The sequence below is a fragment of the Lissotriton vulgaris genome, unplaced genomic scaffold (assembly GCF_964263255.1).
Source record: "Lissotriton vulgaris unplaced genomic scaffold, aLisVul1.2 SCAFFOLD_260, whole genome shotgun sequence".
NCBI lineage: Eukaryota > Metazoa > Chordata > Amphibia > Caudata > Salamandridae > Lissotriton > Lissotriton vulgaris.
The window spans coordinates 1002295-1017639 of NW_028246903.1; the positions used below are offsets into that span (position 1 = coordinate 1002295).

The 15345-nt window shown below is 41.6% G+C and overlaps 1 protein-coding gene across 2 annotated transcripts in view; it reads right to left on the bottom strand.

The window, feature by feature from the left end:
- Nucleotides 1-178: 178 nt before the first annotated feature.
- Nucleotides 179-15345, bottom strand: part of LOC147665697 (alpha-tocopherol transfer protein-like) — a 62182-nt gene continuing 47015 nt past the window's right edge. For both annotated transcript variants that reach the window (XM_086949586.1, XM_086949587.1), the window contains exon 5: nucleotides 179-2967. In XM_086949586.1, coding sequence (XP_086805712.1) covers nucleotides 2692-2967 — 276 coding nt within the window. In that variant the 3' untranslated portion in view covers nucleotides 179-2691. The remainder of the gene's footprint in view (nucleotides 2968-15345) is intronic.

Sequence of the window (15345 nt, forward strand, 5' to 3'; positions counted from 1 at the left end):
AAAATGAACGGTATACACAATAAACTGCTCAGCGCAACACTGCCTGTCCTGATCTTCGTTTATCACACATGCACATAGCTCAGCAGGCCCTACAAACAATGGAGACAAAGATATCCATAAACAAGATATAAAATTTCAAAAATAATACACCCTGAAACTTTGAATAAGACCAACTCTGTTTTGAGCAATTATTCTTCGAGCTTTTTATTCATTTCTAAATAGAATTTGAACCGTATTTGTTTTTTTACCCAAATAAACACAATGTATATATCTTGCTGTGTAAGCACCAGAGACCTTCCAAACTAAAATCGAGCTGCATTTACACGAGTAATCAGATGTTGGTGCAACAAGGTAAAGTGCCCACAGAAATATAAATCACAGATATACAACATTTTGCACATAATCCCTTTAATTTAGTAGATAAAATATTTATTAATAAAAGGTTAAACTGTTCCAGTTGATCAAGTACGATTTAACCGTAAAAAGCATTGATTATTACGAAACCAATAAGCGCCCTTGCTCCCTTTCTCAAACGCAGGCATCCATTTTTCCTTTCTCCGTTTACGCTTCAGAGCCCGCAAACAGCTCAGTTTTTCAAATCATAATTATACCCTCACGGCTATAGAAATCTTGGTGCTGCTGGTCGCTTGTGTTACCAATATGTGGGAATCATTTGGCACCTTGTGGCAGCAAGGGGGTTTACTGTAGCCAAAACCCGCAAATCAACCTCTGAGTAGTTATGAAAATGGCTTTCTGTCTTGCAACTTATAGGATGCTACAGGCTGGACCCCAAAGGGATAGAAAGGCCATGCTTTAAGAGACCTGAAGTTGAGTAGTAGGAAACATTATTTGCCACAGCTCGCCTTCTACTCCCTCTCAGCTCGTGTGAATAAATTACTCCAGCACAAAATGAGCATGTAACTAACTGCAAGAGGGCCACACCAGAAGACGCCTATTACCAGAGGCATCTGCCTAAACGGAACATCTATCAAGAAAGCCCGGTGCAGTGCTCACAGAAATGAGTTGAATATTACAAGCAAATCCAAAATTACGCTAAAATATCAACTTTACCATTTTATCCATGACACTCATTCTAGGCTCTGGGAACCAACCTCAAACTCAAGGCACTGCACTAGTGAACAGGTTAATATAGCTCAAGACCATATTGAAACAGCCCTCCTTTACTTGACACTAAGCAGACACACACTTATGTAACCACTAAGGCTCGACTACAGATGCATCCCTTTCTAGAGACCTGGGCCAAGTGAATTCTGAGGAAAACACTACTTACTACAGTTGTTACTGCTGCATGGTGTGCTTTCAAACCTTTCAAAGTCAAAACGTGTAGCAGGTAATGCTTGCCAGAATCTTAAGAGTTTAAATTGGCAACATGTATTTTTACTGCTTTATTTTGAAAACGAGAAGTATTATGTATTTTTTAGCGACTACAGCAAAAATAAAGAACTTATGCAATTGTTCTTAGTATGGCCCACTGTAGTTTAAAATCACCTTCAATATTGCGTTGTAATACTTCCACAAGGTATCCAGGATAAGGGTGCACTGTGTAAAAAAAAAAAATAAAGTCTAATACAATTCTTTAAACTCATCACCAACAAGAAATTAATATAGCATACATTCCCAAAGCTGGACAATGAAAATACCAAAATATATATATTTCTTTCAATAGCTGAGCAAATAAATAGATTATCCCACAGTGGGAAAAAACAGTAATTGTTCTAGAAAAGATTAGCGGTGCTTCATATAAAAAAAAATGTAAATAAAAACATTACAAAAAAAACTTGAAATCAAAGCCGTCCTACACTCTAACCCTGTAAGTTTATCTGAGGTAATCGGTACAGACTAGGCTCTCGCTCTGAATAGGTTATTGTGCAATCATGAAAATTGGCAAATTGGGGTGGATTTATATTTGTACCCATGTGAAACGGACATTTTACTGTCTATGTGCTAGGGTTCTTGAATACTCTTTGGGTACATTCAAATAGTAGCTGCAACCTTACATTCTGCTTTCGAACACTTTGATACAAATTCACATTTTAATTCTCAAGTAGTAAAATATACAAACATTGAAACCCTTATAATAATAATACTCTTTTATAACAGGAAACAACATGAGGTTTATTACTGCACTGGGATTTTTTTTGTTTGACCATATGAATTAATTTTTCATTTGTTCACAAACTTGCAGGTTGCTCTATCTTGCAATACTTAGTTTCCTACTGACATATACAGATCTTCTGCTTCTGTCAGGCACTGCCGCCTCTGTCTAAAGTGTGTTTACTGTCGTGAGGAAGCTGTTTTGTGGTCACTATTGAAAACAGACAGGAATGCACAATCCTAATTCCAGAAAAAAAGAAAATCTGGTTCTCGGTGTTTTACTTGAAGACACAGGTAACCTCGGTATCAATGTTAAACCGAGTGCTCTTGTTTCAATTGCTCATAACTAGAAGTGAAAATCAGAGTTAAGCAAGTGACACTTGAGTCGAGCGGCCTTGGTTACTACACTTCTCACATTTATGCAGCTTACAATACTTCACTGGTTTGCTTGTTTGTGCTTCTCAATACAGTGGTTTGAGTAATATATTACTCGGAATGCAAGGTTTTAAAGATTGAATCTGTCGTTGAACCAGGTCTACCGTAAATTTGTTCTTGCTAGTTTAATGCCACATCCAACTAATAACAGTAATACAGCTGGGATTTCACTCCTCGAAGAGTGTCTTCACACTGAGCTTCGGATATCTCGCTTTCGCTTAAAATCCTACACACAGAGGCGTCACCCAGGGGGCTTGGCTGGCAGAACTGTTCAATAAATTCATTTTCCGAGGACAGCAGGGTCTCGTTCCAGGTGCTTATGTCCAAAATCCCAGCAGTGCCTCCGTACAGGGAAGGAAGGATGTCCCGGGGAATATTTCTGTGCATGGAGTTCAGGTCCGACCCATGAAGGAAAAACTAGGTAGAAAGGCACAAAAAAGTATTAAAGCCATACTTTCTTGATCAAAGGAGAAATATACAAAACTGTAAAAAAATATTCATAACTTTTAATGAAACAAGGGAGTAACTAATAGAAGTATTGAGCAACTAAAGTACAAACAACACCACATACACCGGATCTTTTCATTAAAAGCAACGCAAATGCCTTATCTTTTAATTAAAGGTAAAGATTAAACTTTTTTTTTGTTATTTAAAGTATCTTTACAGTTCCCAGGTTTGTGTACAGATTACTTTGTTTTAAATCGAGTCAGTTTTCACTCTGCCTAGGAGCTATATTTTCTTCTTAATGTTTCCACTTTTGAAATCCTGTTTTATTGTGTTGTAATTTGCCATGACAGACTGAATTAGAAAATTCAACGAGAACAACCGCTGGCAAAGCCAATAGGTTTCACTTAAGCGAGAGCTATTAGCTTTGCCAATATATTGTAGCCATGTTGTACAGTAGTGTAGAGTGGAGTGGCTTACATTCTAGTGGTGTGGAGTCGACTGGCGTAGAGTGCAGTGGCAGAGTGGAGTAGATAGTAGTGGCATAGAGCGGGTAGACTAGGGTGGCGTAGACAGGTATGGAGTGGAGCAAAGAGTGGTATGGAGTAGCGTAGAGTGTAGAGTGAAGTGGTGTAGGAGAGAATGACAGAGTACAGTGGCACGGTATGCACCTGTTACAACGCATTTTTTACAACGCACTACCACTACAACGCAGGCATTACAACGCATACCATTACAACGCATTGCGCTGGGGGGCGCTCTAGGATAAGAGGTAAGTTTAATTTACTATCCAACACCTTCCCTAGGGTCCACGGGGACTGGAGTTAGAATAGTAAATTATACTTACCACTATCCAGCACCCCAAAGCGCTATGCGTTGTAATGGTATGCGTTGTGAATACCGCGTTGTAATGGTATGCGGAGTAAAAGTATGCGTTGTAACGTCATACATCCCAGTGGCACTGTGTGGGGTGGGGTAGAGTTGCACAATGGCACGGCGTTGTGTGGTACTGTGTAGTGAAGTAACAGTAGGGTGGGATAGAGTAGAGGGGCTAGTGATGAGTGCAGTGGCATAAAGTGCAGTGTGGCACAAAGTGCAGAGTAGAGTGGTGTAGAGTCCAGAAGAATAGAATAGAGTGGTGCAGAGTAGAGCGCAGTGGCATAGAGTAGAATGGTGCAGAATAGAGTGTCTACAGTGCAGTGGTACAGAGTAGAGTGCTGAAGAATGCAGTGGCACAGAGTAGAGTGCTGTAGATTGCAGTGGCATAGAATAGCACAGAGTAGAGTGACAGACTGCAGTGACGTAGAGTAGAGTGCAGTTGCATAGACTGCAGTGGTGTAGAATGAAGGTGGCCTAGAGTAGAGTGGTGCAGAGTAGCGTGACGTAGACTGCCGTGGTGTAGAATGCAGGTGTCCTAGAGTAGAGTGGTTCAGAGTAGAGTGTCTTAGACTGAAGTAGCATAGAGTGGTACAGAGAAGAGAAAAGTGGTGGAGAGTGATACAGAGTAGGGTGCAGTGGCCTAGAGTGTTACTGAGTAGAGTGCAGTGGCCTAGAGTGGTACCGAATAGGATGCAGAGGTATACAGTAGAGTGGCAAAAAGTGCAGTGGAATAGAATAGTGCAGAGTACAGTGGCATAGAGTGGAGTAGAGTGTTGCATAGGGTGCAGTAAAGTGCAGTGGCATAAATAAGGGGTTGGGAGAGGATCGAAGCAACATGGAATGGGGGGGCAGGTGGGAGGCAATAAAACCTACATTGCTGGGATATGGGAGATGGACTGAAAACACAAGCACTCACATGGAGTGCTTAAACACAGAAAAAAGTAGCTCCAAAAACAGGAGCAGTGGATGGACAGAAGAGACTTGGTCCATGCTCCAGGAGAGGGCAAAACACAAGAAAAGCACACAATGCCACCATGCAGTGACAAACTGGAGTGAAGCAAATGAGAGCAACGCTGAAGCTACAAAATGGTAAGCTATGGATGGGCTGTCAGCCCACTATATATTTTTTTTAAAAGCCTGCCAGAGTCAGCGCATGCACCGTCTAGGCGAAACCCAGAAACAACTTCAAATGTTTTCCATGTAAATGTTTTCATTTTGACTTTAATGATAGAAGTTTATATCACTAAAATAAAAAAATAAAATATATATATATATAACAAAAGCAATTTTTCATCACAAACCACCGGCAAGGCAGCTGAGCAGAAAAACCACGCGAGTCCCAATCTTCATTTGGCAATATTTAATGGAAAGGCGAGTTCATCAAATCTGACGCGTTTCGGGCGTCCGCCCTTGGTCATATATATATATATATATCCCTCTATGAAGGTTTATTATTGATGAGTGTATATAAGTAACCTGGATCACTTCAATTCAAATGGTAACATCTAATTAGAGGAGAAGAATGTCTGTCCTTCAGGAAGCTAGCTGCTTCCATTTACCAGCATGCCTTGTACTGGCAGTTGCCTCACAGGGTTACGTCTTTTTGAGAGGCTCAAATTGATTTAACGATCATAGATGTGCTTGCTGTTCAAAAGGAGAGATAGGGAAGATAGGACAATTTTTTCATGACTTTATTGAAAATCCCCAGAGTGAAGAATTATAATAACTAATATTTTGTTCAACTTAATAGAATCTTTATTAAGATCCATAAACGTAGAACAGAAAAGTTAGCTTGCCTCAGAAGGTCTGCAATCTGCAAACAAACTGTAAACATCTGTGATAGGAAATAATGTTAACCTGAACAGATTTTGTTTTTAGAGGAGCCTAACCAACTATCTTACTAGCTCTAGAGTCTGTGTTTAGGCAATCATGCCTGTGAATAATGAATGAATGAATGGATTTCCACGAAGCTGCTTTACAAATATCTAACACTAGGAGAATCCTCAACTAGAGGTACCTGCTGAAGCTTCCTCATCGTCCGGCACTATGTAATAGCTAGCGAAACGTGCCTTCCTTGAGAGATGCTTTAATGAGGTCATATGTAGAAGGACAAAAATTAAGAGAGTCAGCAAGTTAAACAAATCCAGATTGAGCCACGATGGAGGAAAAGGTTGCCATCCATGAGAGCATGTTTTCTGTATCCCTTCTAAAATGTCTGAAGACTGGTACCATTATGAAATGTCTTTGAGAGGGACTTTTCCTGCAAGCTGTAATGGCTGTTAAATGCAACGAGAGGAAAGCAAATTATGAATTTGGCTGAGAAGATGTAGAATTAAGACATTCTTTTGACAGAATACTGGATCATAGTTGTAATGCTTGCACCACATATAAAACCATTTTCACCTAAAAGCCTAAACTGTCCTTTTATGCTGTCATAGAGGCCTGAGGAAATAGCAGTACTGCACAACCTCAAGAGTCATGCTTTCAAACTAAGGACATCTGGCCTTGCATCCTGGATAGCAGACTCAGTTTGCATGGAGGTATCTTGAATAGACTTTGGAATAGGTAAAGATGATCTGGAAATCATGCTGCCTTGCCTACTTAGAGAGAACAAGATTCATCTGGTCACTGGAGTATTTCAGCTTCACTAAAAAGGATGCAGTAAGGGGAATTGAAGGAAAAGCAGAAAGGACCTTCTCCAACGAATCAATGAAAGTGGCACTGCACAACAATCCTAGTTTCCATAAACTCCAAGCTAAGTTTCCACATTTTGTATCTGTGTTTTTATAAACAAGATGATCCAAGAAAACCCTCAATCTTTGAAATGTCTCTTAGTATTGTGGTTTTCACACAGAATCTGCTGAGAGCGTCCTGGGGGTGCTAAATACTCAGGTGAAGGACTGATTCCTCATCAAGATCCTTTACATGATTGTTTCAAGTTCAAGAAAGTGTCCTGGATCTGGTGCCATCATGATTTGGATGCATTTTAATTGAAATTCTGATTGTGGTCAGAGAAGGCAGGAAGGGCTAGAAGGATTGCTCTCGGTTTTAGGATAATGATGCAATGCAGATGCTCCTTGCCCGACCACATTTCTTGTAATGTCAGATTCTGTGCTGGAGATCCACATCCTAATACGGACGCATCTGTTAAAAAGGTCAGCAAAGGAAGATTCTGATGAAAGTAAGCACCATTGGCAAGACTGATGCTCTTGCATTACCATGGAGAGAAAGGCAAAATCTGTCTTCCCATGGAAACCACATGTCCTCCAAGACTGTTGTAATACTGCTATATGAGGCCATGCGTTTGGAACAATGAGAATGATGGACAGGGTCAACTGCTGGAACACTTATTGCCAGAATTGGAAACTTCTGAAAGATGAAGTTAGTTTTTAATCTGAAGAAGCCATTTGTCCTTTTTTCCCCTTAAAGAGGGAGTCTAGATATGAGTCTGTTCTGGAAACTATGTTGACTTTGAGAAAATGGACCTGAAGACCCAAAAGATGCAGCAGAGCGATTGTTGTGTTGAAGTTTTGTTGGGTCTTTTCCTGAGAGAGATCAACTAACCATTGAGATATGGGAAAAGAAGAATTTCTTTCTGATCTGAAAAGCTGAAACTACTGACAAGCAAAAGGAAGATGTCTGAGGTGTGACATCCGTTTGCATGACAGTGTATTGATGGTGTGAGCTCCCTACTATGAACCTCAGAAATATCTGGTGTTTTCTCACCACTGGAATGAGGAAGTATGCATCTTTCTTGAGATGCTTAGATGGACAGCCAATACATAAAATGTTTCTCCGTGATCCTAATTTGCTAGTTTGAGGTCCATGACTGGTCTGAACTGTCTTTTGAGGCCATTTTTGCAAGTCAAGAAATATCTTGAATAAATGCTTTCCGCTTTTAGAGGTGGGAATAGGCTCTATGATCCACCTCTGCAGTAGTAAAGCAGATTAATTTCTCAGCAATTGTAGGTGGTGTTTGGGTGGAGGTTTCAGAGGAACATCCACTGAAGAGGAAAAGAGGCGAGATGAAATCCTATTTGACTGGGTCTTTTTTTACCATGAACAGTGCTGTTGTGGTCTAGCTCTAAAAGATTGGAACCTCAACCTGGATTGATAACAGAAGTCGTGGAAATTAAATTGGGATTGTAGGAGTACATTCTTCTGTTGTTTCACCTTCATTTTTAATACACTGCATTGCATAATCAATTGGGAACTAAAAAGAACTGAATGCAAGAAGGGATGGTTTGTTATTTTAAAGTGAGCATCACACTTCAGATATGTTAAATGCAACCATTAGAATCTTCTTAAAGAAAAACCCAAAGAGAACTCCGAAATGACTAACTATGCCGAATTTTTAAAGACACCAATGAGAGGAGTTGATACAAGCAAACCTTCCAGTAAGATTGTCATGAAATTCTGTCTATGTTCTTTAGAGTGATAGTCTGAAAAGTTCTGCAGACTTTCCTACTGTGGCTTATACAACCTCCCTAAGAGGGATACTGCACGTTTATCTTGAAAGCGGTTGCTGCTATACCACGCACTTTCTTGTGCCTGCATCCATACTTTTATTTTCTTTGTCAGGATCGACAGAAATCTCAGGCGTAGTGGTGTGATTTTTTTCTGACTGCAGACACAATCACCAAGTCATCTTGCTCTGGTAGTTTGTACTTCTCGGCGTGAGTCAATGTGGCAACCGCAGATGTGGCAGGATGTGTCACTTCTGCAAATCAGGTAACAAAAGGCATGAGGCGGACCTTGTGAATGTGTAACAGAGTTAAGTTGAACTTCTGCTTAAATATTTACTGAAACTTTCTTGCAGCAAGAGATCATGAAACATGGTGATGTCATCTATATGTGATGTTCTTGATGGTGAATAAACTGGCAAACTACTGGATTTTGAAATCAAATTATGTCTTATTGGAGGAGTCCTCTACCTCTTGCGTTTATGCGAATGCAGATCCAAGGGTTCTTCTGCTGTTGAAACTGCAGAAGACCAAGAACCTTCATGTGAGGCAGAGTTCTGGGTGGGGGTTGGGGGGTATAAAACTAGTGGAATAGGCAATATATACAGATGGATTTGGAAGCTATAGTTGGACATGGGCCAGGTGATCTGGTGGGGTAGCCACCGGCAGGGGCTTTAGTACCACTGGATCTGACAATGATAAGGAAGACAGGACTATGAGTTTTGTCGGAATGTATGAAGAATTAGAACATGTTGATCGCAGTAACACTGACTAATGGAAGTCGAGGCCATCATCACTGAGGGTGTTGACGTCCAATGGCATGATTTTTAGAAAGTGTATGCCTAACTTTAACAATAAGTGCCTATTGTGCTTTAATGCTAACCCTACGGTTAAGACGTCATTAATGGCAAGCAAGTTGGAATGATACCTGTCTTCAATGTGACAAAGTATGACATTGGCAGAGAATCTCAGGAATGATGGCAGTGACCCAAGCGGCAGTGATGGTGAGGCCACTTCTTCCTTAGATGTCGCTGTGCAAGAGTCTTTTGGAGGGGATGATACTGTTGTAGTTGAAGAGACACCTTCCCTGGCTATGCTGTGTTACTGTTACCTCCTAAACTCCGAGTATTTAATAACATTTCTGAGGTGAATATCTTCTTCAGAGCGCTCTTGGATTATTTTTTTTTTAAACAGAATTACCAACCTTTGATGGTATGTAAAGGTGGTACTCCCGCACAGAAATTATGAGGATCAGAGCCTGTCTTAGTCCCCTTAAGGAGTGTTAATATAGAAATAATGACGGCATGTTAAGAATCCAGAGAACTCTCCTTCTGAAGACTGGAAATAATTTAAACATGTAAACAGAGTGAGGCAGGGAACAATGAGGAGAAAAGCATCACTAAAAAGGTGAGAAATCCATGGAAGTGTACAGAGATTCTACTCACACGAGCCAAAACAACTGAGTCTTTGAGACAACCACCAGTGCAGAGAATGATGGGATATGGACACCACTGGCTCCCTAAGGGGTCAATAGATGTTAAGCATTCCTTTACATGCTGCCCATCCACCAACGTTTCTTTCATATTTTACTCCATATGGGCCAAGGTGTGATGCAGAGATGTTTAAGAAAAAAGGGGATACTTTGAAAAAAATGGCCTGGGTAGGCTATGTTTACATTTAATAATTTTTAGACTTTGACCTCATCTAAACAGAGATGTTATTATTTAAAATTAAAGTGTTTCAGGATCCCTGCAAAGAGCTTGGAATATTCTGTCTATGACTGTCAACGAAGATCATGCGATAAAGAATAACCATGTCAAAAATTCCCCAAATGCATAGATACATTTTCAAAAAGTATTTTTTATGCGGGCTACCAGGTTTATGTGTGATATCATAAAATGTACACCTTAGATCACTCAGCATTCAGGTTGCAGCTAGGTCAGGATGCTAATACAGATTTAGAGGGAAGACTAAAACGTTTCTCATTGTATGCGGATAATATTCAATTGTATTTCAACAATGGAAAGTAGAACACTTTTCAACTTACTGCACTTAGAAAACTGTTGTACATCTGGCTAAAAGATAATTGATAAACATCTTAAATACACTCAGGAGTATTCAGATACATCAGGGGCGGCTCTAGGCTCATGGCGGCACTGGGCAGGGAGCGAAGGTAGGGGGCCCCGGAAGAGGGGGTCCGGGCAGGGCGGAGCCCCCCGCAGCTCAGGAATGGGGTCAGGGTGTTTGGAAGTGGAACAGAGCCGGAGGCCGCCAAATCCCTGCCACTGGGGCCGCCACGCAAATATGTATCCATCCTCAGAGGATTATTATATTAAGGATATATATTGGCGTGGCGGCCCCTGGGGTTGGCGGTCCTGTGCAGGTGCACAGCTTGCACATGCCTAAGGCCGGCCCTGGATACATGTGGTGATTACCCCACTGCAATAGGCCCCAAATGTCTTGAAGGGCCTTGCCTGAGCATTATTTGAAGAGCAGAGACTTAGAACAGTTGACGATGGAATGGCACTACCAGTGTAAGTGTTACCTCTTAATCCCCTGCAGAGTGCTTATCCTCAATATCCTTGAGCTTTCTGAATACAACAAAAAAAAAATACTAAGTGCTTTTAAATGGACTTGCTGTCCACTAATAAAGATGCCAAAAGCATTGGAACCCTTTCCCATGAGGAAGCGGTCTTACTGTAAGCTACACTAAAGGTGGCTTTAATGGGCAGAATTTCACCCATAGTAATGGAAGACAATTGTATTTAATGCTTTTATAGGAACTTCTTCCCACACACCTATTTATACAACCAGTGTGAATGATTCACTTCATACATACCCTCAGTATACACTGCTACATGTGAATACATGGCAAACAATACAATACAAAAAAGCTGGTACACATAGCCCTAGTTGGATGATATGAGACACTCAAAGGCATTTACACTCCAATACCAATGCACTATGCAATACCTATAGGCAAACACAGTTCTCCCTGGCATGTCTACTCACTCAGCATTTTAAGAATGAGGGTGTGTCCTGCAAAATAACTGAGATCTGTATGATGCAAAAATGTTTTCAATATTTGAGCAGGGACAGCAGAAATGCAGCAACCACCAACCAGCGTGTTCAACCTCTACCAGTTAGTAAACATCATCTACACAATCTCCCATCCCCAAATAATGGCAAAAGGTGTGGCACTCAAGCTAAAGATAGTCTTCAATGATCTAATTAAAGCGTACAGCTTCCTAAAAGCACAAGCAAATCCACTGTGTTTGGAAAAGAGTGGACAAAAGATCTGGAATTGAGGTAACAGAGGACAATAGGGCAGAGAATCTGCAGGAAAACTGGGGCATTATTCCCATATCCAGTCCGAAAATGCTACCACATTCCTCCTGTTGGATACTTCTAATCGCAGTTTCTCACCTTGTGATTATTCCCTTGGTTATCAGAATGAATCTGGAAACTTTGAAGCGGTACTCCTGTGTACCGGTTAGTGACGTCCTGCAACTTCACGCCAATTTCGTTCTAATCAAAACAGGATGAGTGGAGCTGCATTTATTTATTTATTTGCATTTATAAAGCGCAAACTGTCGCTCTGAAAAGAGCATCCTGGCGCAATAGGACATAGGGTGAGTACTGTAAGGAGGCACTAGATTGAATATCCAAGTTTTAAGTCTCTTCCTGAAGAGGGACTCAGTGGGCAACATTCTCAGGGCATTAGGCATGGCATTCCACGCTTTGGAGGCCAGAACATTAAGTGTTTTGCCACCTTTCCTTTTAAGAAGAAATTTCGGGGTATTCGCAAGGTTCTGTCCTGCTGACCTCAGAACTCTGGTAGGGTTATAGCGAGTAAATCTATTTATTAAGTACTTGGGTCCAATATTGTTTAGTGCTCTAAAAATGGTCAATAAGATTTTAAAAAGAATTCTTTTATGAATCAGGAGCCAATGCAGGATTCTAAGCGCTGCAAATGCTGAGGATTTTCTGGGCAGTTTGAGAACCAGCCGTGCGGCTGCGTGTTGAACACTCGAACACCCAGATTCCTTGCCGACTCGACCGCAGTAGGCGGGGAGTAGTGCCCTCAGGCCACCATTTGCTAGGACAAAACTCAGTTTTCCCTATGGGCAAAATTTCCGTTTTGCTTGAGTTACATTTAAGGTGGTTGTTATCCATCCACCTAAAGATCTCAGTCAAGCAAATTTGGAAATTTAATTCGGCACTAGTAGATTTTTTTTCCAAGGAAACAATCAATTGCGTGTCATCAGCGTAAGTAACACATACCATATGACTCGATAAGGGAAATGAGGGGCATCATATATATATTGAAAAGGAGAGGACTCAGAATTAAGCCCTGGGGTACTCCTGCTTTGATTTTTTTTCCTTAGAGAGAAAAGAGCCCAGTGATATAACTTGGGTTCTTTCCGAAAGGAACGAACTGATCCAGTCAAGGGCGTTATCAGTAATGCCATTGCCTCTCAATCTGTCGATGAGTATGTCGTGGGAGATGGTATCGAACGCCGCCGATAGGTCAAGTAATATCAAGACGGCGTCCTTTCCCTCGTCTTGCAGGAATTTAATGTAATAGGTCAATTCCATAAGAGCCGTTTCCGAGTACTTGGGACGGAACCCGGATTGTTGACGATGCAAGATGTTATTCAGCTCCACAAAATTAGAGAGTTCTTGGTGTACTATGGCTTCTGTTATCTTACCAAGAATTGGTAAGAGAGAGATGGGGCGTAGGTTCGATAGGTCAGCTGGTTTTTTTTTTGCTTCTTCATTAGTGGTTTGACCATAGCTTTTTTCCTGTCTTTAGGTACAATACCTGAGCTCAGGGAATCATTTACAATTTTATTGATGTGGGGGTTTACAGTATCAACAATTTGATGAAGAATGAGGGGAGGACATGAATCCAAGGGCGTCCCTGATTTACAGGATATGATAGCATCCCTAGTACGGGCAAAAGTGCCCGGCCTAAACCTTCTGAGGGGTTCATATGACATGGTCGAAGTGTCATTAATTTCCTTTATGTTAGATAAGGTTGATTGTGGGAAGTTATCCTGAATGCGGCTTATTTTTTCCTCAAAATAGTCTGCGATCTGGTCGCAAAGCACCTGGGAAGGAGGGATTTCCATTTGAAGCATTTTGGGATGGGTAAAAGATTTCACAATCCCAAACACAGTTTTTTGTTTTTATTGTGCTTCGAAAATCTTTGCTGTGTAGTAGTTTTTCTTGGCTGTTTTTATGCTTGCAAAGTATTCATTTCTCTTTTTTACAAAGAGATCGTTTGCTATGGGATCATTGTCCTTTCTCCACTTCCTCTCGCTTTTCCTGCACTGGAGGTGAATTTCCGAAAGAGCTGACTAGTACCATGGAGCACTCATCTTCTTGATTTTGCCATATTTCCTAAGACGTTTAGGGGGCGCTAAATCATAGGTAGTGGACTGCATCCATAAGTGAAAATTTAAGGAATCTTGCTCCACATTCAAACACCACCCATGAATGCTGAGGTCAGTTCCTTGCTTTCCGCTTCGTCACATACAGATTCTGAGCTTCTCCTTGGACTTAAAGACCCAGTTTCCCTCAATTAATGTACTAGTGGGCGAGGGAGGGAAAATGCCACTCCCAAGATAAAGGAGTTCGAGCCATGTATGTACTGTTGCAAACCGATATCCATAACAGTCTCTAACATAGTGCGTCTTTGGTGCCTGGTGTTGGAGCACAACTCCAGTACCCGAGGTGACTGTCCCTCACATGAATCCGAAGACCATATGGGATCGCAAGGCCAAATATTTAGTCTCCACACATAAGAAGAATTCATACCACAATTGGTAGAAAGGAAGGTCCTGTTCATGCAAGTCATCCCCACAGCAGATAATTGTCGCAGATGAAGTCTTCAAGACAAGTTAAAAAAAAAGCATAAGAAGTCAAAGCAGAAATCTTACTCTTCCGACCACTCTCAGTGTGAGAGCAGTAACTTGCCTCCTGATCGTGCTCCCGATCTCCATCAAAGCCAATTCTGAGTTTAGCTGCGATGAACTCCAAAATCCCAAGTCCAGCGACGTTGCAGTGAGTTGAGGCCTTCAGAGAGGCTGTGCGGCGCATTTTTCGCATTTACAGGTTTCTTCTGGCATGTGTTTGGGCGGCAAGGATCCTAAGCGGCCTCCAGTCGAACATCCATTGGTGACCATCAGCACCATCGGTGCCTCTGAAACCATAGGGTGCAGCAGTGACTGTGGTGCTGAATTCAGTTCTGGTGCCACTTCCTGTGCTGGTTCCCTTTGCATCAACGCTGATGCCAATGGCACAGATGTCCCCAACGCTGAGGGAAGATTTACAGCCCATTGTGCTATCTGACTCTGAGCAGAATCCACTGCAACCTCGATTAAGCCTGGCTCTGACCAGTAAGCAGCCAACAGGCAATCCTTCAGATTCTGAAACTTTGCCCTTAACATGCGGCACAGCACAATCTTTTTGGCAGGGACTCATATAATGACAATGATGAATAGGCTTATTATATCCCAGGTACATTGAGGAAAACCGGTATGAAGAACATCAAGGTGCATGTGTTCTTAAAACTTCTCCAGATATTGCCCTTGCGTCTTGCCATTTCCTGCTACTGAGGAAAGCACCTCCTTCGCAAAAGGCAGCAGAAGTCTTATACCTACAGCTCCCAGGCTAATGTTTTGACTGAGGTACTTCAGCTTGGTCAGTTCTCTACACATCCTCTAAAGCCGTTTAATGATGCCCTCAAGGATACTCTTTTGGCACTTGGGTGAAACCATGTTCTGATCAAACTGTTAATACGCAGGTTACCATCATCCTGCATAAGATGGCCCAGTCTTTCTTACACAACATCCAACTCAGTGAGTTTAGTGGTGCTGGCCCGCAACCCCAACCCCTGCCCCTGCCCCACCACTTCCTGATTGTAAGTCAAAATGAACGGAGACTTTTTGAAAGCAGATTTTCTCAGTTACAAGTCTTGCTATGGGGGTCAGTCAACGCTAGG